The following is a 23,870-nucleotide window of genomic DNA, read 5'->3' on the forward strand; positions in this document are numbered from 1 at the left end:
TACTAAATAATTAAAGATATATCACCAAATTGTATGGATTATATTACAATGACAATTGTGACCACTTGTCAAAAGCAGGCAAACAACTTGCACAATGAATTATATCGGACCATATAAAATCAGCAATTTTCTAGAGATGAAAAAGCTAAAAAAAAACTACGAACACCAATTAAGTCATTCACAACCCACATTACTAGACCTCCAAAGTTGCTGGGAGTATTAAGTTCTCTCAGCTGCTAATATCTGATGAGAAAAATCCCCACAAGTTTAACTCAACTCCCTCGAGACCTAGTGATGGATACACCCACGCATCCAATGAGTCATTAACCAGTATGAACTCGTTCCTCGACTCGGGCGACTCGAAACTGCCCTCGATATTGGGTAACTCCACAATCTCCCCTAGCTCCTCAGAATCCGAACCCTCGGACTGCGACAAAAACAAGGAAGAGGAGGAGGACGATGATGATAACGATGATGATGATGTTGTAGAATTTAAATGAACCATGGCTGCTGCTTTGGTCGCGGCAGCCTGGACATCTTGAGGTTTAAGGGACGCTGGCCGTGGCAACAACTCGGTCAATTCTGGAAAGTTCAGAATGGCGGAGCTGCCCTTAATGCTGAGGGCGGCTACGTCATGCGCACGGGCTGCCATCTCAGGAGTTGAGAATGTGCCAAGCCAGATTCTTGACTTCTTGCGCGGCTCGCGAATTTCAGACACCCATTTTCCCCAGTTGCGCATACGAACTCCTCTGTAAACTGGGTGTTTGCTGCTGTTGACGTTGCTATCATCATGTCTCTTTCTTTTGAGTATTACTTGCTGCTGCTGCTCTGAGCTGGGCTTCTTGGTTATGGTGTTGGGCGTGTTGGAGGTTGAATTCGGGCGAGTATGCAACAAACCAGACGAGCATGAGGGTGAGTTGCTGGTGCTTTCAGCTTCTGAAATGTTTGGTTCTGGTGCCATTGCTGACAGATTGAGACCTACCCCAGCTAACAATTGTGGAGCAAATAAAATGTAGCAGTGTATATGTTATTGATGTGGGAGCCAATATGCAACTATATATAAAAAAAAAATTAAGAGAGAGAGAGAGAGAGAGAGAGAGAGAGAGAGATGAGGGTGTAGGGAATTGGATATGAAATGGGGTACACGCTCCTTTGCATTCACCCTTAACTTACCGTTATTTTGACCGAACGATATTATCTATATTAAAGGATGGGAGAATAAGTTAAGCCTCACAATATACTAGTAATAATATGGTTTAAATTCATCTTTGATTGTAATCGAATATAAGACGTCTCACTTACCATTGAAAAGGAATACCACTAAACCGTAGTGATAAATGGCTCTTACCTTTGTTAATTTATTTTGCTATTAACAATGACAAAAACACTAACAACTTACATGAAGTGGAGTCATTCATACATACAAACACAAAAAGAAATTTTATTTTTTTATTTTTTTTTACAAACGCATGAAACTGTCAAAAGTATAAAAAAAACACTACAATTTTATGAGATAGGATTCTCACCGGATCCTCTTTATGAGGATTCTGTAGATCTTTTAATCTTGTCTATTCATTGTACATCGTGCAGTCAGTTTTCGTCAGGTACTATTTGTGTTCAATTTTAAATAATATAGTTTAAAATAATTTATGATCGCACGATGTACGATAAAATGACATGATTAAAGGATCTACAGGATCTTCACAAAGAGAATCAGACGAGAATCCTGCTCTAATTTTTTATGTAAAAAGTAAAATATTTTTGTTTAGCGGATATTTTTTTAGGGAAGAGATCCTTTCTAGATCTCTCCCACCAAAGTCCACTAATCAATTAATTCAGACCCTTGAAATTGATCTAACGGCTACAAGCGGAGGACCCTTAAAAAGTTATAATAAATTTAATCATTAAATCAAATTTTAAGAGTCCGGATTAATTAATTGGTGGGACGATGATCTCTTCCCTTTTTTTTAAAGTTGAAAAGGGAAAACAGTAAAAAGAGGGTAAGAGAATGAAAGAGAGAGTGCAACTTTCTAAATTGAATTATTCTGCAAACCTAATTCCACGTCTCTCCTTTCTTTTGTCCGTTTAAGGTCCATTCCTTTTGTCCGTTGCTTTGTTTCAAAACACATTCCCACTTTGATTGATTAATTAGGAAAAAGATCCAGCGCAATTAATTAGGAAAAGAATTCTCGCTGGATTCTTCTTTTGAGATCCTAAGAATTCAAGGATCGTGATCTTTCATCGTACATCGTGCGATTAAATTTCATTAGATACTATTTATTTTAAATTTTAAATTTTGAAATTATTTTTTAATGTACGATATACGATCAACGGTCACTATCACAGAATTCCTAAGATCATCAGAAAAAAGGATCATCATTAGGCATATCTTACCTCATCACCAATGATCACATGACAACACCTTATTGACCACATCTCTTCTTCCTATATTTTTGTGTTAGGCAGATTCCTTTAATTGCTACATTTAGATTAAATTAATCAGTACTTTCAGTAAACAGGTCCATGTTTAAAGCTTGGTGTTAGAGTCACTCAGTATTAGAGTCTAGGAGTATTATTCTTAACTTGTAAACAAAATGTCTTAAGTTTAATTTTTATCAAATACGAATTTGAATCATATTATTATGGTTAACCTATTGTGAAATTTAGCACACTCACTCATCCCTTTATGTAGATAATATCATTTGTTTGAAAGAAAAATAATATTAATTGATTTTCCTTTGAGGAAGTCATTAAAAAATAAAACACTAATGCGTACTATTCTCACCTCTCTTCCTTCTCTTGTTGCGCCATAACATGTTATATATGTAAAGACTAAAGAGTAATGTTAAGGAGATTAAATTTTAAATTAATTTTTGTAACCTAAATGATGTTGTTGTTGATAATTTTATTATTAATTAAGTGTTGATTAACGTACTTATTTTTTTTATTGGTGACATTTCATTTAGTTTACAAATTTAATCTTCTTAATATTACTTGTATCTAAATATAGACATATCGAAGCACTTGCATTATGATGAATGATGACCTGACAAACAATCAACCAAACTTGTAAATTCCGTTGACGTTAGCAAGTTGCAAAGGGATATATTCATTACATTTCTTATGTGCCTAGACGTGCTATATAATTTGAAACAGAGATCAATGTGTTGTAATTATATACATTGATGATCACTGTATATTGATTGACTGCCTCAACTATATCATGATCGCTCTCCTTTTTGTCTCCCTCCTTTTTTGTTTTCACTCCCCAACTCCTTTTTCTTCCCCTTTTGTTTTATAAATTTGTTTCAACTTCCATATCTATTTTTGACATATTTTACGCATGAGAACACTCCTACACACCTACAACATAGTGCTCTTTACATGTATGAGGACAATTCTGCACACCTACAAGTGTAGATTACAAGTTGACATGTATACTGACGTGTTAGGAAGATTATGGAAAGTGATCATCTCCGGATCCCTTCCACCTATTACTCCTTATCAAACAATCTGAACCCTTGAAATTTGATCCAATGACTAAAAACAAGGGTCTACTTTAAAGTTATAATAATTTTAGCCGTTAAATCAAATTTCAAGGGCTCGGATTGTTTGATGAGAAGAATTAGGTGGAAGGGATCCGGAAAGGATCCCTTTCCGCTTATCAGTAACATGTTTCTATGCTACTGTTCTAAAAATCTCCGCCTAGCGCCTAGGGCAACGCCTCAATTAGTCCCTAGGCGTTTGAAAATTAAGAAATGACGCCTAGACACGCTTAAGCATCTGTCTAGCGCACTTGAATCCGCCTAGGTTGCAACTCCCACTTAAACAGAAAATCGATAACTTTCATTTTGCATTTTACTTTTTCAATAAAATGTAATAGACTTGTTGAATACTTGGATAAACACTCATTATATGCTTGCTCCCCATGTTTTCAATATATTCTAATACTTTATAACCTATATGTCAATTTATTATGCAATGCATGTATCGCAATACAATTATGAGTTTTTTAAAGTATAAATAGACACTTATTGATACAGTATATAATAAATTTACTTCAATCCGCCTAGTCGCATAGGTCTCAGCCCGTCGTCCAATTAACGTCTAACGTCTTTTAGAACCTTGTTCTATGTAGACGGTCAGTAAAGAAAGGCCAGTGGTATACATTAACGTGAGCCAGATAACTTAACATGTGTTTGGCTTTTAGTTTAAGGGTTGGTGGATGAGAAACCAATGGTATAACACACAGTTGATTATTATTATTATTATTTTATTATTATATTTTTTTGGGGGGGGGGGAGAAAGTTGATTATTAATTTGATGGAAAACAAATTGTCTTCCATTACAGTCAGTCGTCCATAACTATAATATCACATTAAACTAAAAGATCTCTAATTCTTTTTCACGTGGTACACTCTTAGAAACTAGAAAATTGTTTTCCATTAGAGTCAGTCGTCTTTAATTGGCTTTAGTTTTCATAGCATGTTTGAAGACATCACTCCACTAAGGAGACTCGTACAACATTAGTTGTTTCGAAAGGGAACTTTTAGGTCATTTTAGTCATAAAATTAAATATTTGTTGGCAAATGGGCAAAGTTTTAATTGGTCAATACACTTAACGTTCATCTCTAGTTAATCTTACATTCCTACACAAGTTTTTTTAAATTCGCAAGTGAACCGGGCATGCCAACTAACTATCGCAGCTGGATATATAGAAACATGAATACAAAAATAATTAATTAAAAAGAGAAATATGCAAAGCCACTTGGATTTTTAAAGTTCTCTTTCCGACCAAAGAAGAAAAAGATAAGAAAAAAAAAAAACCATTTGAATTTAATGCCAATTTTCTCAACATTTGTTAGATCGGATATTCTCATACATGTGCTCGACAATAGTGACAAAAAACAATTATGCGTACCTATTGTGCTACGAGTTCAACTCTAACAGATTGCTCTCCCATTATCAACTACATAGCTCTACTAAAAAAATTTGAAAGTGTTATTGGCACTTCAAAAATCTTATTCTACACTTCTCACAAGTGTATTTTTCTTTTCAAATATAAAAAGTTTGGAGTGCATAATGAGATTTTTGAAGTGTCAATAACAATTCCAATAAAATTAATAGAAATCACCAGTTTAGTTAAGTATGGTTGAGTAGTGGGCCAAGCATTGCCTCAGCTGAGTACAGCGAGTCAGCCCATGAGATAAGTACTATGTAACTTTACTAAAAAATCTAGTGTACATATATATACCCACCATAATTAACGGGATATATTTATGCTTATCATTCTAAAGTGATAGTGATGGTTATCAATTTTTGATTGTTGTTGGATAATTTTAATTTAATTTATCTACTACACAAATCTCAAAATTTAAACTATCTAATCCTAATTAATAGAGTGATGAACATCAGCACCACTTTAGAGCAACTCCAGCGTGGGCTGGTGCTTGGGGGACGGGGGACGAAATAGGGCCAGATAGCCCGGCCTTGAAGCTCCAGCGTGGGTAGCCCGAGGGAGAGTGGAGGCCCGAGCTCTGGGCCTATGAGGAATTGCCAGCCCGAGTGGATGTGACGTCAGGGCTAACGTCACCCGCGCGTGGGGGTGCGTCAGCCGACAACTTTTCAGAGCTTGGGCCCATGTCGCAGTCTGCCAAGGTTACCGTTGGGAAGCCACGTGGCTTCCCATGGTCTGTTCGATCTCAACGACTCTTTAAATTGGACCGTCCGATTTGCAACAGTAATAAAAAAATCTTATTTAATATGAACCTCTGGATATGAGATTAACAATTGATATTATTTTGCTTTATAAATAAATAAATAAAAGAAAAAATAGTTTTAAAATTAAGAAAAGTTACCGTTGTGACACGTGTGATTTGGAGTGTTGAAATTCAATTTTTTTTAAATCCAACGGCAGAGATTAATTAGTTCAATAAAAATTGTAAAAAATCCGAAAAAGTAAGGACACGTAGCACAACGGCATTGGATAAAAATATATCGAAATTCATAACCAATAATTGTCTTTTCGGATAATGACACGTGGCACAAAGAGAACTATTAAAAATCTTATCCGAAATTACAAATAAAAAAATATTATGTATTATTTAAAAAATATTTTTTTATTGCCTATTGCCAGGGCTATTCAAGTGCAACGGTGGAGATGCAAAATGCAGTTATTGTTCATTAAGGTCGGTTACTGTTCATATGGTAGATTGAATAGTGAATAGCCTGGGGGGAGGCTCCCACACTGGAGTTGCTCTTAAGATGGTAAATAAAAATGCACTCAACTAACGGAAGTCCAATCATGACCTGTTAAGCTAACTAGAGGGTGGGGGGAGAGAGAACTTGTTGTAACGTAGATTGGGTCACTATTTAGCCCATGAAATATGTAAAAGGGGAGGAGAACCCTTGTCCTATAAAAGAGATCGCTCACCCTCACGTTAACTATGCCCAACCCTTGGTTTAAATCCTTTGTTTTTTTTAACAAACGATATTATATACATTAAGGGGGAGGGAGTGGGCTTAGTCTCACAATGAGCGAACAATAATGTGGTTCAAATTCACTTTTGGCGAGAATCGAACATAAAACCTCTCACTTACAAGTGAAGAGGAATACGACTAGACCGTAGTACTAAGCAGCACCCTTGGTTTAAAACTTAAATTTACATCTTTAAGCCCACCCAAGCCATTTTAGGCCAGATTCCACCCAAGAATTAAGCCTGACTTAATTCACTGGGGTCCACCAATACGTGTGGGCCTGCGAGTTTGACCCCGAACACAACACATTCACACACAGGACGCGCACCACATGCTAGATGGGAGCATGGCGAGGCCAATGCGGTTAGGCTTGTAGGCCACTCCTGAATAGAGCCAACGACTCTTTGGATGATCAACAATCCAAATAATATGACCATTGGTTGATCCAACGGTCATATATCAAACATTTTTAATTTTTTTTTAATTTTTATTTGTAGTCCAATGATTGTGATCAAATGTATGGGTGGGTTCGAAAAGAAAATTCTAGAAATGGTTATCATTGGCATAAATTTCAATTTGGGGCAAAAGGAAAGAGATAAAGGAATAAAAGTAAGATGTGAGAGGAGAAAAAACAAAGAAAACCAATAAAAAGGGCTTGAAAACTTTGAGTTTTAATCAAAATAACAAAAATGTGTGGTAAGCGAATAACAGCAGAAGTGACCTTTTAGAGTAAAATTGTTCTTAACGTTAAAAGTGAACAGTACAAGAGTTTTTCATTAAGACTTCTTAAAAAAAAGGGCAAAAGGAAAACCAATGCGCACCGTTTTAGCGCTAATCCTTTTTCTTCCCCCTGATCCCTTCTTCTCCGTACTCTGTAGTGTTATCTTCCTGCGTTTTCACGGCAACCAAACGGCAAGGGTGAACCCCCCAATCCAATCTGGTTGGTAAGCTGAAATTAATTAACTTTTACTAAAGTTTTATATTATCTAAATTTCTTAACTTTATTCAATGGATTCAGTTTTTTGAAATTCCAAATTGCTCGCTAATTTCTTTAAATGATTCAGTTTTTGTATTTTAATTTCTGTATTTTTGCGTTCTTTTGGTTGATGTGTTCTCAATTCTTTTTTGTCTTAGTGTACAAATGTGTTATCAAATCTCTCGTACTTGAGAAGCGGCGGCTACTTGTTTGTCTTTGCTGTGTAACATCACAGAAGCAACTATATTACAGGAGTCCCACAGATTAACCTTGTATCGGTTTTCCTTTAACGATTGTAAAATGATTTCTGTTACCATTTCTGTACACATTTCGGGCTTGTTTTGTACGCATGATTGGATTGGATACATGATTGCTGTCTAGTGAGTTGGGGAATGCTTAAACAAATTCAAAATGTTTAATCCTGGGTTCTATAGTACAAGTTGCGTATGTGTGTGTTTGAAACAATATCCCTAATGAAAGTTGTTGCATGAATGTTTTACGCTGGTCTGGTAATGTATCCCGTGCTTCAGGTGTACGCCAGGAAGGAAAACAAAACAATTTTCCTAATGAAAGTTATCATATATGCTTCCTTTGTCTGTGAATGTGCTGTAGTATAGTTGAATACAGTTTTCAAGGAACATGTATTTCTTGTCATATTGGAGATGGAAAATAATATAGCAGAGCAGATGATCAAGTTCTTAGTTTTTAGGTATATTTTTGTACCAATGATTCTGCTGTTTTGGGGACCAGAAAAGAGAGGTTGGTATTGAGGTCATTCCCTTACGTATGCTCAAATTCTCATCAATTTTTCTTTGTTAATTAGATATACAAAAGATAGGAGACAGATAAAAATAAAAATTTCCTGGCCTCCTAGAAGGTTGAATTGGGACTGAAAAAGAGTTAATACGTGTGCTAAAATTTGTTTAAAAGTAATGAGGTCATTTGTGTTGTGTTTCTATGATTTTTAGAGAATTTTATCGTTATCTTTGATTCTTTAAATTACTTGTATTCTTTCTCTCTGCATTTCGCGTTGAATTGTAAGACCTTCAAGCTATTTATTGGGGCCACCAAGCTGAAGTTCTGTTTGAAACTTGAATTATTGTCCATTGTTGATTGAATTTTAAAAATATAAACTGGTGTGTGCCTGCTTTTGCACTGTTGTTTGTAAGATTTTCACTGGTGCCCAAAAAAGATTTTCTGGTGCGTGTTCGAATTTGTGGCTGGTTTAATATTGGTTTTCTCTTGTTAATTTGCAGGATCATAATAAAGTTGCTGTTCTGTATTCTCACTAAGAAAAAAATTGAGTTGTCAAAATCAAGGAGATCCTTTAACGTGGTATCATCTAAGGACTCATAGATTTCTCATCCAGATTCAGTCCTGGTTACATTACGGGATGTAGAAGATGATGAAAAATTAGATGAAGACGATGAAGAAGTAGAAGCATCAGAGTCAGCATCTTACAAAATCTCAACTTCTTCTTCATGCTTCATGCATCGCCTCAGCGTCTCCATCACAACCATCTCTGTTTCCCACAAATTCTCAACCATTTGCTCTCTAAACGCCACCAGGTTCATCAGACCCAAATCATATCACACCTGTCCTGCACTACTCACAATGAATTTCTTGACTTCTTTGAACACCTTCTTCGACAATGCGCTGGACCTGAACAGTGCAAACAAGTTCATTCCCAAATTGTTACCACGGGCACCTGTCAGTCAGCATTCTTGGCTGCCCGGCTCATGGCTGTTTATGCACGTCTTGGCCTCGTGTTGGATGCAAAGAAAGTTTTTGACACCACCACAGTTGAAGGTACATCAAATGTGCTCTTGTGGAATTCAGTCCTTAGAGCTTATGTCTCTCATGGGTTTTATGAAGAAGCACTCCAACTATATGACAAAATGCGTAAACTGGGGGTTTGGGGAGATGGGTTTACATTTCCTTTGGTTATTAGGGCCTGTGCATTTATATCTAGGCTTAAGTTATCCAGGAGTGTGCATGGTCATGTTATACATATGGGTTTTCAGAATCATCTTCATGTTGTCAATGATTTGTTGGGAATGTATGGGAAAATTGGTCGGATGGATTGTGCTCGCCAGTTGTTTAATAGAATGGGTGTGAGAAATTATGTTTCATGGAATACTATGGTCTCTAGCTATGCCTTTAATTATGACTGCAATGGTGCTACTGAGATGTTTAGGAGGATGAAATTAGAAGGGTTTGTGCCGAACCCTGTGACTTGGACGTCATTATTGTCAAGTCATGCTCGTTGTGGCCGCCATGAAGAAACCTTGGAGTTGTTTGGTAGAATGAGGGTGGTAGGAATTAAAACTACAGCTGAATCACTTTCTGTGTTGTTATCTGTATGTGCTAATCTGGCTGTGGTTGACAAGGGTAAGATGATTCATGGATATGTTATAAGGGGTGGTTTCCAAGATTACTTGTTTGTGGAAAATGCCCTTATATGTATGTACGGAAAGTGTGGTGATATAGAAAATGCTCACGAATCATTTTTGGGAATGAAAAGCAAGAACCTTGTCAGTTGGAATGCTTTGATCTCAGCCTATGCTGAATGTGGTTTGTGCGATGAGGCCTTTGCAATATTTTCTCAGCTGAATGAACACCCATTAATGAAACCTAATATCATAAGTTGGAGTGCTGTTATTGGAGGGCTTTCTTCCCAGGGACGAGGAGAGGAGTCTCTAGAACTTTTTCGGCGGATGCAGAATGCAGGAATAATTGGCAATTCTGTCACCATATCCAGTGTTTTATCTGTTTGTGCCGAACTACCAGCATTGAACCTTGGTAGGGAAATTCATTGTCATGTGGTTAGGGCTTTGATAGATGGTAGCATTTTGGTTAGAAATGGCTTGGTTAACATGTACACGAAGTGTGGAAGTTTTAAGGAAGGGCATCTAGTATTTGAGAGTTTTGACAGTAAGGACTTGATAACGTGGAACACTATGATTGCTGGATACGGGATGCATGGACTTGGTGAGAATGCTCTAAGAGTTTTTTATCGGATGCTTAACTCGGGATTAAAGCCAGACGAAGTAACATTTGTTTCTGTTCTTTCCGCTTGCAGCCATGGCGGGCTAGTCACGGAGGGCTGTCGTCTTTATGATCAGATGATTAGCGTCTATGGTATAGAACCCCAGATGGAGCACTATGCGTGCATGGTTGATCTTCTCGGCCGTGCTGGGTTATTGCTAGAAGGAAGCAAGATTGTGAAAAACATGCCAATGGAACCCAATGCTTGTGTTTTGGGTGCTCTTCTTAATTCTTGTAGGATGCACAAGAATAGTAATATTGCGGAAGAAACTGCCACTGACGTTTTCAGCATGAAATCTGAAATGACCGGGAGCTACATGCTGCTGTCAAATATGTATGCTGCTAGCGGGAGATGGGAGGAGTCGGCGAAGGTGAGGATCTCAGCAAAGACAAAGGGTTTGAAGAAAATTCGGGGCCAGAGTTGGATCGAGGTGAAGAATAAGGTTTTTATGTTCTCGGCAGGGGAGACTATGCAAGCAGGGTTGGAGTTGATTCATGGTATCCTTCAAGACTTGGCGCTTCAAATGGAGAGTGAGGGTTGTTTACCCAATGAGAGAGGGATTCAACACAACAGGCTACAAATGTAAACATATTTTTCCAAATGATAAATTGGATTGTGTTATTCTTGGTCAATATATGTGCAAACTGTTAATTAACTACTAGTTCTTGTGCACCATAGTACTAGTTTTGACTTTGCTTTAATTGATTGGTACCCTTTTCTCTGGACAAATATTTTCTTGGCACCCAAGTTTTTTTTTTTTTTTTTGTTGAACAACCGATATTATCTACAGTAATGGGACGGGGGAATGGGTTAACCCTCACAATGGACTAGCAATAATGTGGTTCAATTTCGCCTTTGGCGAGAATCGGATTTAAAACTTTTCACTTACAAATGAAGAAGAATACCAAAATACATTGCGGAGAGGCCTCCACAAAATTGTGTCAAAACAAAAACTGTGTAAAAGGAGTTGTGCCACGGATCCACTCCATTTATATATAAGATTAACTAAGACCACCTAACATAGGCAAATATGGAACAAAATAAATTTGGATATTTCAATGGAGTAGGATTATCAGAGAAAAAATTGTGTTTGTGAGTTTGTTCACCTAATGCTTACATAAAATGACCAAACTAAATTAAAACCTCATAATCCGAAGCATATAGCAAACCAGCTTGTACGAGTAGGTTGGCCATATATAGTTGATCATATTTACGAGTTGCTAAAGTGCCAGGACAAGTCTCGCACAAATTGTACATCGATATTATAATTATTTTTGTCAAACTGCTAATTAGAATCGTTAATCATATACTTATATTTGAGTAGCGGAATTTAATAGACATTAATCAAACAACATATATATAAATTATATACAAGATGTGCCTGAAAAAATATTACTCTTTTGTTTTCGTTTAATCAAAATAGTCGTTAATTCTTTTGTTTGTTTGAACTTTGAAGCACCATGCATACATTTATGTAAGCAATTAAAAAAATAGGGTGAACTGGCGATTTACTCTACATTATCATTTCAGTGAAAATTAGGTCTCTAAATTATTATTTTTTGGATAAATTCATTAAAAGTTGGTAATTTCATGCTATTATTTTATTCAATTTTTCGTCAACTTAAGTCATATGACACATTATAGAGGGTAATACCGTCATTTTATCGCCTATAACTGCTTAAAGATGCATATGGATTGAGAATTTAATGTCTAATTTACCATCCAAGCTTAACTCCATGCACTATTACTTAGAAAGGCAAAAAAAAAGTCCTTAAACTTATGAAAACAACAGCCTAGGTTCCAAAGTGTATTCCATGCGAGTCATGTGACTTAAATTGATGAAAAATTAAATAAACTAGCTTAGAATCTAATATTAGGGATGTAATTGGCAGATTTTGTAATTTAAGGACTTTTTTTTTCAATAAAAAAATAATTTAAGAACTTAATTTTCACTCAGGTGATAATTCAAAGACTAAATCTGTAGTTCACCGAACACAATAATATATCCAGAAAGAATATTGGTAGAGTGCTCTCCACGTTTTTTGGTAGGCTCCTTCTAAAATCCTCAAGGTCCCTTAAAAATGGTAACAGAAGATTTTGATGGAGCAAAAAATTTTGGTTTTGGTGGATTTAGTTGAGGGAGTGGGTTTGTTGTATGACACTATGAAAGACTATGAGAGGATCACCAACTTCATTTTCCTTGAATCTGGCTCATCAACTTTACATTCTTATACTATTCAATCCTCTTCCACTTTAGTGCAATAATCTAAAAACAAATTAATTAGTTAAGGCAATGTTCATCTAAACACAAATTCCCTATCTGAAAGGAAAAAAAAAAAAAACCCAATTAATGCAACCAAGAAAGAGTATCCAGAAAAAATTCACCCTTGCACTCACGACAAAAATTTTAACTTAAACTTTTATGTTTCCTCTAATCGAACAAAAGAAAAGGTAAAACTAAAAATATAATTCCCAAAAAGGAGACATTTATCATTCAACACAAAACAAAATGTTCCCAAAACATTCATATTTATGGCCTAAAGTACATAGTAATTTCCAAATTTTGTCTATTTTTCAACAAATAGTATTAAAATACTAATACTAAAACGGCAGCGTTTTGTAGGTGTCAGCAATAGCGGATGTATAAAAAGCACAAAGCGCAGGGGGCGAAAACATAACGGAAAAACGAAAAATCAGACTGGAAAAACGCCAAGCTTTGTGCTTTTCATGATTAAGCTTCCGGTTCGCAGAATGGCAGAATTGGAAAGCGTCGGAGCGTATCGTATAGGACTCAACGAGTCCTATCGGTCTCTGCCGTCGGTCTACTTAGCCTTCATGACAATCTGGTTCGTCTCCGCCTGCTCCTGGACCTTCAACACCTACAAAAACCGCCATCTCCAGGTCCCTTTTTCCTCCATTTCCATTCTTTTTTTTTAAATAAAAATTTAAAAAAAATTTGTATTCTGGGGTTTTTTTTTTAACTTGATAATGTTGGTGATGCATAATTTGGGTTATAGGAGAAAATTTGAAAGGCTTTTCTACTGTGCTCTGTTTGGTTAAAGAATTCACGTTTCAAAATTTAATTTATATTGTTTGTGAAAACCGTTTACAGTGGCTCTGTTTCTAGGCAAATGAACAAATGGGCATTTCTATTTTTCTATTGGGTAATCGGTTTCAGTGTTTAATCTATTTCTTCTGTTTGGTTGCTGAGAAATTATATGTATATATGTATGTATGTATGTATGTACACCAAAAGTTGTTTACTTGTCTACATGTCTTGAGAGCCAAACGAGGCGGACATTTAAATTTTCATGAATTTGGCTCATTTGTGTGTGTTAATAATATCCTACTTATTTGATTCAATTGCTTGTGTTGCTTTGTTGTTAAACTAGAGCAGACGAATAATTTGCAGTGGACGCTCGCTTCTGTTCCGCTGATTAAAGCCTTGCAACTTACGTTGTCTTTCCTCTTCTGGTATGTCTGTTGATCTTTTAGGAAATGAAATGTAGATGCTCTTCATTGTGCCACTGCCAACAGACATAAATTCATGTCTTGAATTTGAAATCAATTCCCTTTTCACTTTTTCGAAGAACCCTTCTCCAATCTCCATGTAGGGGATAAACCAATCACTTGAAGAACTTCAAAACATTTCATCCGCTCTGAAGCTAATATGATGTTACTTATCAGTTAACAGGATATTTGTCAATGCCTAAAGTTCTGAGGCCAATAGTTTAGAGAGCTCTATAGGAAATTGTATATATCATATGATTTTGTTATGTGTATCGGTGAGGAAGTAAAGCACATTCGGTCTTCTTTGTCATCAATATTCTACCGTTGTTTCCTCCATCACGCATACTAATTTTGAAGAATCACTTTTAGGTATTCATGCTTTCATCTTCAAATATGCTCCCTGTGGATGTCATTTGGGATGTATGTAACTGGAGTGATATTTCAGACAGCTTCTTTTGTGTCTTTTTTACTCATCTCCCATGGTTACTGCATCATGTGTGAGCGCCTTTCAGTGACTGAGCGGCGTACTACTGCTTCCCTGGGCTGTGTCTTTTACTTGACTCTTGTCGGATACAAAGCTTCTGTACCTTATTTCTCTGTAAGTTTCCTTCTTTGACTAGCTAAAAAGCATTACAATGGCAAATAGGCAGGAACTGTTGCTTCTTTTTAATCGTTTTTAGTAACTTATCAGTGCGTACTATTTTTCCGTTACTGCCTTGATTCAGGTCTTGCTGCTGCTTAGCTATTTCATCTCGTTCTATGTGATATTTCACCATATTTCGCAAAATCTTTTAGTATTGCGCCACCAATTAAGCTTCATAGATGATGAAGATGTTCATGCAATGCATGATGCAGTCTATACAAAGTACACCATGTTCAAGTATGTGTTTCACATTTTTGCAGTCATACTCCCATTTTATAACCTTGTTCCAACATACGGTGACCTTAAAAGAGATGATATCACATTTTGAACCTCATATGCTGCATTCTGATGTCGATGCAGAAAGTTTCAAGGTGCAATGCAGATAGTAGCCGTGGCAGAGGCTGTGGTATGATATCTTTATGTTATTGATTATAATTACGTATACAAATATAAATATATACAGACAATAGTTGACAGAACTAGCATTCTGGTTCTCAGATATACATTAACACGGATGACTCATCCGAAAATTACTGGATTCGCTTGTTAATTCGAGAATGGGCACAGTTCTGCATCTTTGTTTACATTGGGTATGTTTACCTTCTTGGTTCCGTGAATGTTCCTTTCATGGGAACAGATGTGGTTATGAATGTTTTTTGAATTCATGGAAATAGCTAAAGTTCATCGTGCAAGAAGACCTTTGGTTTTCCTTTGTTCACCTTCCTCCTGTTTGATGTTGTAACTCCACAACTGTATCTTGCAGGTGGACTTTTAGGTCAAGGGACTTGGCACCACGGTTTTCCGTTATGCCAACATTGAAATCTAAACTAGTGGTGCCTCCCATTTATAGCATTGTAAGTTATTTTCATTATTCCCACTGAAAAAAATTTGACGTTGAAGAAATAGTGTCAACAGATGCATCCATGGTTCAGAAATTAGCATCCAATGAGGAAGGAAACAAGTAATTAAGAAGTAGAATTTTCGTATTTACTTTCCCTTCTACTCATGGCAATGCAGGAAATGGATGCAGAAACTTTCAGAGATTTCACCAAGCATGAATGGCACATTGGAGTGGTGAGCAATAGGAACACAATCTGATTTTACATGACTGATGCCCGTTATTCTTCGTATAATGGTCTTAATTTTCTGGAAACTTCTTCATCCCCTAATTAAAAAGTGCTTGAACCACTGCAGCCAACTTCACCATCTTGCGAAGAAAGCGCTAAGGATTCTGTCTTGGTAATAATTCAGCATCCGCACGCATATAGAACAACTGCAGCCGGAAAATCTTCTCACATCCAAGACCAGAAGCCACTGTAGGCTGTAGCGCTTCAACGATTCAACTACAGATGTCAAAAACTTGACATGCAAGTAACCGATAGAGCAGTTCGAGTGTTCAAACATCTTCTCGCTGTCGCTTTCGCTTTTTTGTTGGTGAGGCGAGCCAACGGCGTTTTTTTTCTCAATTTTCAAATGGAATGCAATTCCCGTGTAGAAAAGTCTGAAGTAGCCAATATATACCTGTAAATAAATACAACCTACGAATCGAATTGTATAAATCAGACAAATTAGAAAACAAATGGTATCTTCTTTGCTCTTTTATAATTTCTATTGCTTTGCTATTTGTATCATTTAATTCATTTCCTTCCTTCTTGTGAGAATTACACTTTGCCGATTTTGAGACGATATTAAAGTAGGGTACGACATGACAAGCACAATACATATCATTTTAGTGTTGTGAAAAGATTTAACGTCACTATTTATATATCACGTGATGAGAAAGATAGACACATGATTGTATACAATTGGTGATATAACACATTTTATTCTGACAAGCCAAAATATTTACTATTATTATTATTTTTTTAATTTACATATTCTCCATCTCAGTTAACTTATGGATGCTTTATGTTGCAATGTTTTTTTTTTTTTTTTTTTTTTTTTTTTATAACTTCGAATTATGTTGCTATTTCATTCCAAACGACTTGTCGTGTCTTGTTTCAAAACGACAACTTGCCGTTCCCTTTTTCCACCTCCAACTGAAACCATGACCCATCCTCTTCCTCTTGAATTTATGACAGCTCCTCTCCTCCTCAGTCGCTAACTATGTTGCTGTTAGAATCTAGAGACTATGATCTCTATTGTAAGGAATGAAGTGAAAATGGAGATGAAATGTTTCTAGAAAAACTTAGAGAGTTGGAGATAGGGTATTTACACGGAGCAAAATAGCTTCATTCATTCACACACTACACATAAGGCATGTGCAGCAATAAAACCGATGAGAGGAGAGAGAGATTCTCGCTTGCAAAGTTTAATCTCCACCATTCATGTAATCTACCCTATAAGATAGCTACAAGTGGCAACACACACTACTAACACTAAGATTACATCTCAGCTGTCCAATTGGAATATAATCCAATGGCTCACATTTAAATATGAAATTCTAAACGTTATGCTAATATTTCTCTAGCACAAACACTTATATTCCAACACTCCTTTCTAAGTGTTGTGCTGAGATTACTCCAAGCTTCTTTCTCGGGTATTCGAATTGATCTCTGGCCAATGCCTTGGTAAAGATATCTGCAACTTGCTCCTCAGTCTTGCAGTATAGTAGATCAATCTCCCCATCTTGTAATGCATCTCAAATGAAGTGAAATTGTTTGTTTATGTGCCTTGTCTTATGATGATGCACATGATTCTTGGTTATGGCTATAGCAGATGTATTATAACATAGAATTGTTGTAGGCTCAACCTGTTCTTCATCAAAATCTAAAAGAACAAATCTCAACCAGATTGCTTGTGCAGTGGCTTCTGCTGCACTGACATATTTAGCCTCTACAGTGGATAGTGCAACACTGCTTTGCTTGATTGATGCCCACGAAAATACACCTAAACCAAGGCTAAATGCATATCCAGATGTGCTTTTTATATCATCCTCACTCCCTGACCAATCACTATCACAGTAGCCAATAAGCATTGCTTCCTGCCCTTTCCCATATGCTATACCATAATCAAGTGTGCCTTAAATGTACCTAAGTACTCTCTTGGCAGTTCCCATATGTTTTCTGGTATGACCATGCATAAATCTAGCTAACAAACTTGCTGCAAACATGATGTCTGGCCTTGTTGCAGTCAAATATAGCAGACTCCCAACTATCTGTCTATATAGACTTTCATCAGCTTGTTCACTTCCATCCATTTTAGATAGTTTTTCATTTACTACAAGAGAGGTAGCAATTGATTTACAATTTTTGAAACCATAACTTATCGAGCAATGTCTTTGCATACTTCTTTTGGTAGAGTCAGTTTGTATCACACATAAACCCAAGAAGTGATGCAACAACCCAAGATCAGTCATTTCATACTGTCTCATCATCTCAGTTTTGAACTTCCTCATCAATTTGTTTGAACTCCCAGTGTAGATGATACCATCCATATATAGAGAAACAATGAGTATTTCACTTTCATTAGTCTTCACATATAATGTTGCTTCACTGGGACTCCTTTGAAAACCAACCTTAGTGAAATAGGAGTTGATTTCTTCATACCAAGCTCTTGAAGCTTGCTTAAGACCATATAATGCCTTCTTGAGTTTGTAAACTCCATCCTCCTTGTTCTTAATCACAAATCCAAGGGGTTGATCAACATATACCTCTTCATGTAATACTCTATTAAAAATGCTGACTTCACATCTAATTGAAATAGTCTCCACCCTTTATGTGCAGCCAAAGCAACCAATGTTCTAATTGTATCAAGCCTAGCAACTGGTGCAAAAGTTTCATTGAAGTCTATTCCAAGCTTTTGAGAATAACCCTTTGCAACTAATCTTGCTTTGTTTTTCTGCACTGAGCCATCAAGATTCAACTTGGTTTTGTAAACCCATTTGACACCAATTACTGGTTTATCAGATGGTCTACTAACCAACTCTCAAGTGTTGTTCTTCTCTATCATTGCAATTTCATTCTCCATTGCTTTCTGCCATGATTCATCCTTCATAGCTTCTTTAAATGTTTTAGGTTCAAGGATGCACAAATTGCACCTTTCATACACTTCTGCAATGCTTTTACATTTCAGTGGAGTGTGATCAACATCTTGTGGACCTGAACTTCCACTATCTCCTGCAGTACCAATGCCAACATGTACTTCTTCAATATTTTCTAGTGTCTCACCATCACCTTCTGAAATCTCAATTTGAGTCAAACTTGGTTCACTAGTTTTCTTTTCTTTCTCTGTAAGCATATTACTAAGTGAAATTCAGATACTGCATTCTTTTTGTGCATTCCAATCCCAACTTGCTTCCTCATTGAATACTATATCTCTGGAAATAACAACTTTTCCAGATTTAATGTTATAAAGCTTGTAGCCTTTCTCACAGCTTCCATACCCTAGAAACACACATCTTGTGCTAGCCAAATTAAACTTCTGTCTTTGTCGTTCTGGAACATGTGTATAGCACAGAGAACCAAACACCCTCAAATGTTTAATTCCTGGCTTCCTTCCACTATAGGCTTCAAATGGAGTTTTATCGTCCAAGGCTTTGGTTGGACACTTGTTTAAGACATACATTGTAGTGTTCACTACCTCTGCCTAAAACTCTAGTGGTATCTTCTTCTCAAACATCATACACTTAGCCATCTCCACAATGGTCCTGTTCTTTTTTTTCAACCACTCCATTCTGTTGTGGTGAATATGCCACAGTGAGCTGTTTTTCCATTCCCATTTCTTCACAAAACTTGTTGAACTCAATGGATATATACTCTCCTCCTCTGTCACTTCTTAGTTTCTTCAACTTATACCCACTTTGTAGTTCAATAGTAGCCTTAAACTTCTTAAAGAAATTGAACACCTTATATTTGTATCTCAAAAAATAAACCCAACACATCTGAGTACAATCATCTATGAAGGTGAGGAAGTACCTATTTCTTGCCTTTGTAATAGTTTGCATTGGTCCACACACATTAGTGTGTACCAATTCCAGTGGAATAGTGGCCTACTTGTTTCTCTTGGAAAAGAATATCTGTAATGTTTCCCAAGAATTCACCCCTCACATACTTTATTGGTGTTCTTGATTTCTGGCAATCCAAGCACCATTTCTTTCTCCTGTAGCAACTTCAAACTATTGACATTCAAATGTCCCATTCTTCTATGCTAGACCAAAGTTGATTTACTCACATTTACTTTTAATGCAAAATGTAAATCTGTTTGAAGTTTCGAAGGAAAACTTCTGTTTCCTCTCATTGGCACTTTAGCAGCCAGATTAGAGAGAGAGAGCAATCATCATAAATTTCAGCCTTATTATCTCAAAAAATCAGAAAGTATCCATGCTTCATCATCTACCCTACACTGAGTAAATTCTCCTTAAGACCAGAGACTAGCATTACTTCTTTGAATACCTCATTCCCATCTTAGTGTCAACCACCAAACTTCCATTTCCAATAACATCAACCAATTGTCCTATCCCTATTTCTGCTTTTGCAGTTATTCTTCTATCAATATCAACTAGCTCATCCTCTCTGCCAGTCATATGATTACTACAGCCACTGTCCACATACCATACATTTTCCATGAACTTCTTATCAACTGCATTATTAACATAGAACATGGTTGGTGTAGGAAAAACCTGAGTTGCATAATTCAGCTGCTGAACATTTTTCTTGTTGTTGCAGTCCCTTGCAATATGCCTTATTTTTCCACAACAGTGACACTTAGGTTTGCCTTTAAGAAAACATTCTCCATAATGATACTTGTTACAGTGCCTGCAAGGGTTTCTACCACCTTCTGTAGCTACAATTTGCTTCATAAATTGGTAAGTAGGCTTTTGATCCCACTCTTTAAATTTTGGTTTCAAATTCTTCTGGTATCGATTCTCTTGATTCCCAGAAGCATTGACAGGTTTAGGGTTCACACTAAGGCTTGCAAATGCTCTCTCAGTCTTATTCTCATTATGTCTCTCCAATTTTTGTGCAAAACTTTTCAACGAGGCAACTACCTATTGGACCTCAATCACATCTATATCTCTTGAGTGTTCAATTACAGAACATATAGGATCATACATAGAGGGTAAACTAATCAACATTTTCTGCACAATTCTTTCTCTAGACAATTCCTCTCCATAACTTCTCATTTGATTTATCAGATCAAACAATTTTGTATGATAAGCAGGCAAAGACTCATCATCTCTCATTCTGGTGTATTCAAATTCTCTACGAAGACTTTGTAATTTGACACTTCTAACCTGTTTGTCACCATGGAATTCTTGCATCAAAATATCCTAAGCTCCCTTAGAGGTTTCTTTGTGAGAGATCCGAGGGGGGATCTCATCGAAAACCGCTCCTTGAATCAGCCCCAACTCCTTGGCATTTTTCATGAGCTTCTTCGAGAGATATGCAGCATCACTCGATCCCTCATTCTCATTCTTCTTTTCAGTAGATTCATCAGCTCCTTTCGAATCTGAGCACTCTACTCCTTTTTCAACAAACTCCCATAACCTATGAGATTTGAATATAGTCTTCATCCTTATGCTCCAAAATTCATAATTCTATCCGTTGAATATCGGCTCTCTTAGCTCACCACCTCTAGACCCTGCCATGTTAGACACAGATCTCCAAGCAATTTCTTCAAATTTCAACTCGTTTCCTTCACATATTCAATCGCCTAGTGTTAAGCGACCAAACCTGGCTCTGAGACCACGTTAGAATCTGGAGACTGATCTTTATTGTAAGGAATGAAGCGAAAATGGAGATGAAATGTTTCTGGTAAAACTTAGAAAGTTGGAGAGAAGGTATTCACACAGAGCAAAATTGCTTCATTCATTCACACTGTACATAAGGCATTTGCAGCAATAAAACTGATAGGAGGAGAGAGATTCTCTCTTACAAAGTTTAATCTCCACCATTCATGTAATCTACCTTATAAGACAGCTACAAGTGGCAACACACACTACTAACACTAAGATTACATCTCAGCTGTCCAATTGGAATATAATCCAATGGCTCACATTTAAATCTGAAATTCTAAAAGTTATGCTAATATTTCTCTAGCACAAACACTTATATTCCAACAGTTGCACGTACACAGACACATGACACGGCAATACAGTGACATGGACACGGCGATGTGTCAAATCAAAAAATAAGGACATGAATACATTTAGGACACAACGATTAAAATATAATAAATATTATACATAGGGAAATTTTATTTGAACTAATCTAACCTCTTTCTACACCCAACTTAATCTCTACACCCATATTACTTTTAATTAAATTATCGATATCTCTTTAAACCCAAATTTATTACCTAAATTACCCTCACAAACCCAATTCAATTTATAAATTTATCTTTACACCCATTTAGAAATAAAAACTCAAAAACCAATGTTCTGCAACTCATTCAAGAATTATTTGATGAGATGAGTGAAAAGGATGAGGTCACTTATGGCTCATTAGTTTTGAGGTACATGTTTCATGGGTTTGTTGATAAAGCTGTAGTTGTTTTTCGCGATAGTAAGAAGCCAAAGTTAAGTGTTTGGAATCCTGTGATTTTTGGTTTAGTTCAGAACAACCGGCACGAAGAGGCATTAAATTTAATTTGTGTAATGCAGGCATGCGGTTGCAGACCAAATACCGTGACATTGTCAAGTATTCTTCCCACAATATCGTTTTTATCAAATCTGAAAGTCAAGGAGGAAGTACATGCTTATGATGTTAGAAACAATTTAATTTGTCTAGGCACAAAGAGATTTTGATCAAGCAAAAATCAGTGTGTTGCAAGTGCTATTATACATCGATACTCATGCAAAGTTGAGTTTTCTTTAATAGGCATAACAGGATTTTGATCAAGCAAAATGTAAGAGCTTAATCATTTGGACATCAATAATATCAGCTAATGCATCCCACAAATATGTTGATACATCTCTTGGCCTCTTTTATGAGATGTTGAATAGCATAGCTCAACCAAAACAAGTGACACTTACAACATTATTAATAGCTTATGCAAACAAGTGACACTCACTACCTTTCAAATGTTTTCAGGCACGAGCAAAGTCACAATAGTCGGGATAATTGGTCTATAAAAGTAAGAAGATGCCCTAGAGACAAGGACACTCAACCAATCAAACAAACAAACATACAAACTCTGCTTTCAAGCCAGATTTGCATCCAAAAGCTGTAATCAACCTAGATCTCAGATCTTTTTAGCAACAAGCTATCTCTTATTTAGATCTCCTTAAAAAACCTATCTTTCTCTAGTTTAAAAGCTCTGCAACCTCCCTCAGTGGTGTAGTATCGATTCCCTCGTGTAAATCTGTTTACCATCCATCCATTTCTAGCATACAAATCTGTATAAACTCAAAGAGAAGTGGCTACAAGAGGTTTAACCTTGACAGACAAGGTGAAATCTTGCCCGACTTCCTTGTGTTTGTACTTACATTTGTAGATCTATTACTTAATGCATTCTCCAGTATGTATTTAAGTTATTTCCATTAGTTTTCCTACTTCGAGAATGCCATTTGTAGTTGGATCTGGTTAGTTTAATGAATATGTCATCATTAAAACGAACCAAGAACCAAGTAAATGGCTTAAAGCGCTTTGAACTCCCTTCATACGAACATAAAAGACTATGAACTAAAGGTCCTTGGTCACAAGGCAAGAAAAAAAACTTAATGTGGACTTAATCCATCCATAACAATCCTTTGATAATAAGAAGTCCGAATAACTTGGGGCACAAGTAATCGATTAAAACACACTTGTTCTACATTTGCTATATTAAGATAGCAGTGACATGCCTAACACTTAGTTTTGATTGTGAGCCTCAAGGCCTACACCTAAGGCCTCACAAAGGCACATTTCAGAACTAACTCTGTCTTCTTCTTGTAGCACATCAACAAGCAAGAGCTTGACTATACATCCAAAATGCCAATCCCTTAGGGAGATGTGCAGAGGTCTGAGGATCTCTCTCTAGAGAAATCTTCACCATGAACAGCTCTAGTTCCTATAGTAAAGGGACTGCCTAGAGACCTCAAATATTTCACCACGATTGAGGCTTGTATAAGGACAACCAATGGTGGAGCCTATTGAGATTTTGAGTGGGGAATGAGGCAACCCACATGAAAGATTACATGTAGCTGTTGAGCTACTTCCTCCACACATGTGACTGCTCCATTAGTCGTCAGACAGTTGCTGACGTAGTTGCAACGTGGGTCCCGCACGCACATG

At 36.6% G+C, this 23,870-nt stretch overlaps 3 protein-coding genes across 5 annotated transcripts; 2 read left to right on the plus strand and 1 right to left on the minus strand.

Annotated features, from left to right (window-relative positions):
• Positions 1–1,012, minus strand: LOC103417292 (ethylene-responsive transcription factor TINY-like). Its single transcript, NM_001328816.1, is given in 2 exon segments — positions 1–193; positions 223–1,012. A coding segment is annotated over 1 exon segment (732 nt). The 5' UTR covers positions 962–1,012; the 3' UTR covers positions 1–193; positions 223–229.
• A 6,077-nt stretch (positions 1,013–7,089) lies between these two features.
• LOC103417294 (putative pentatricopeptide repeat-containing protein At1g17630) lies at positions 7,090–11,163 on the plus strand. 3 transcript variants are annotated; one of them, XM_008355482.4, is made up of 2 exons: positions 7,090–7,421; positions 8,710–11,163. In XM_008355482.4, the coding sequence occupies exon 2, from the start codon at positions 8,935–8,937 to the stop codon at positions 11,086–11,088; it is 2,154 nt and encodes a 717-aa protein (XP_008353704.1). In that variant the 5' UTR covers positions 7,090–7,421; positions 8,710–8,934; the 3' UTR covers positions 11,089–11,163. The 3 variants fall into 3 exon arrangements, with proteins under 3 accessions (XP_008353704.1, XP_008353705.1, XP_070673056.1); XM_008355483.4 differs by having other exon boundaries at positions 7,293–7,417; XM_070816955.1 differs by lacking the exon at positions 7,090–7,421 and adding an exon at positions 7,612–7,725.
• A 2,019-nt stretch (positions 11,164–13,182) lies between these two features.
• LOC103417295 (uncharacterized) lies at positions 13,183–16,260 on the plus strand. Its single transcript, XM_008355484.4, has 9 exons — positions 13,183–13,403; positions 13,900–13,976; positions 14,382–14,610; positions 14,738–14,892; positions 15,016–15,061; positions 15,154–15,245; positions 15,419–15,509; positions 15,673–15,729; positions 15,850–16,260. The coding sequence occupies exons 1-9, from the start codon at positions 13,230–13,232 to the stop codon at positions 15,973–15,975; spliced, it is 1,047 nt and encodes a 348-aa protein (XP_008353706.1). The 5' UTR covers positions 13,183–13,229; the 3' UTR covers positions 15,976–16,260.
• The last annotated feature ends 7,610 nt before the right edge of the window (positions 16,261–23,870 follow it).

Source organism: Malus domestica, chromosome 17, assembly GCF_042453785.1.
Source record: "Malus domestica chromosome 17, GDT2T_hap1".
In the NCBI taxonomy this organism is placed as follows: Eukaryota; Viridiplantae; Streptophyta; class Magnoliopsida; order Rosales; family Rosaceae; genus Malus; species Malus domestica.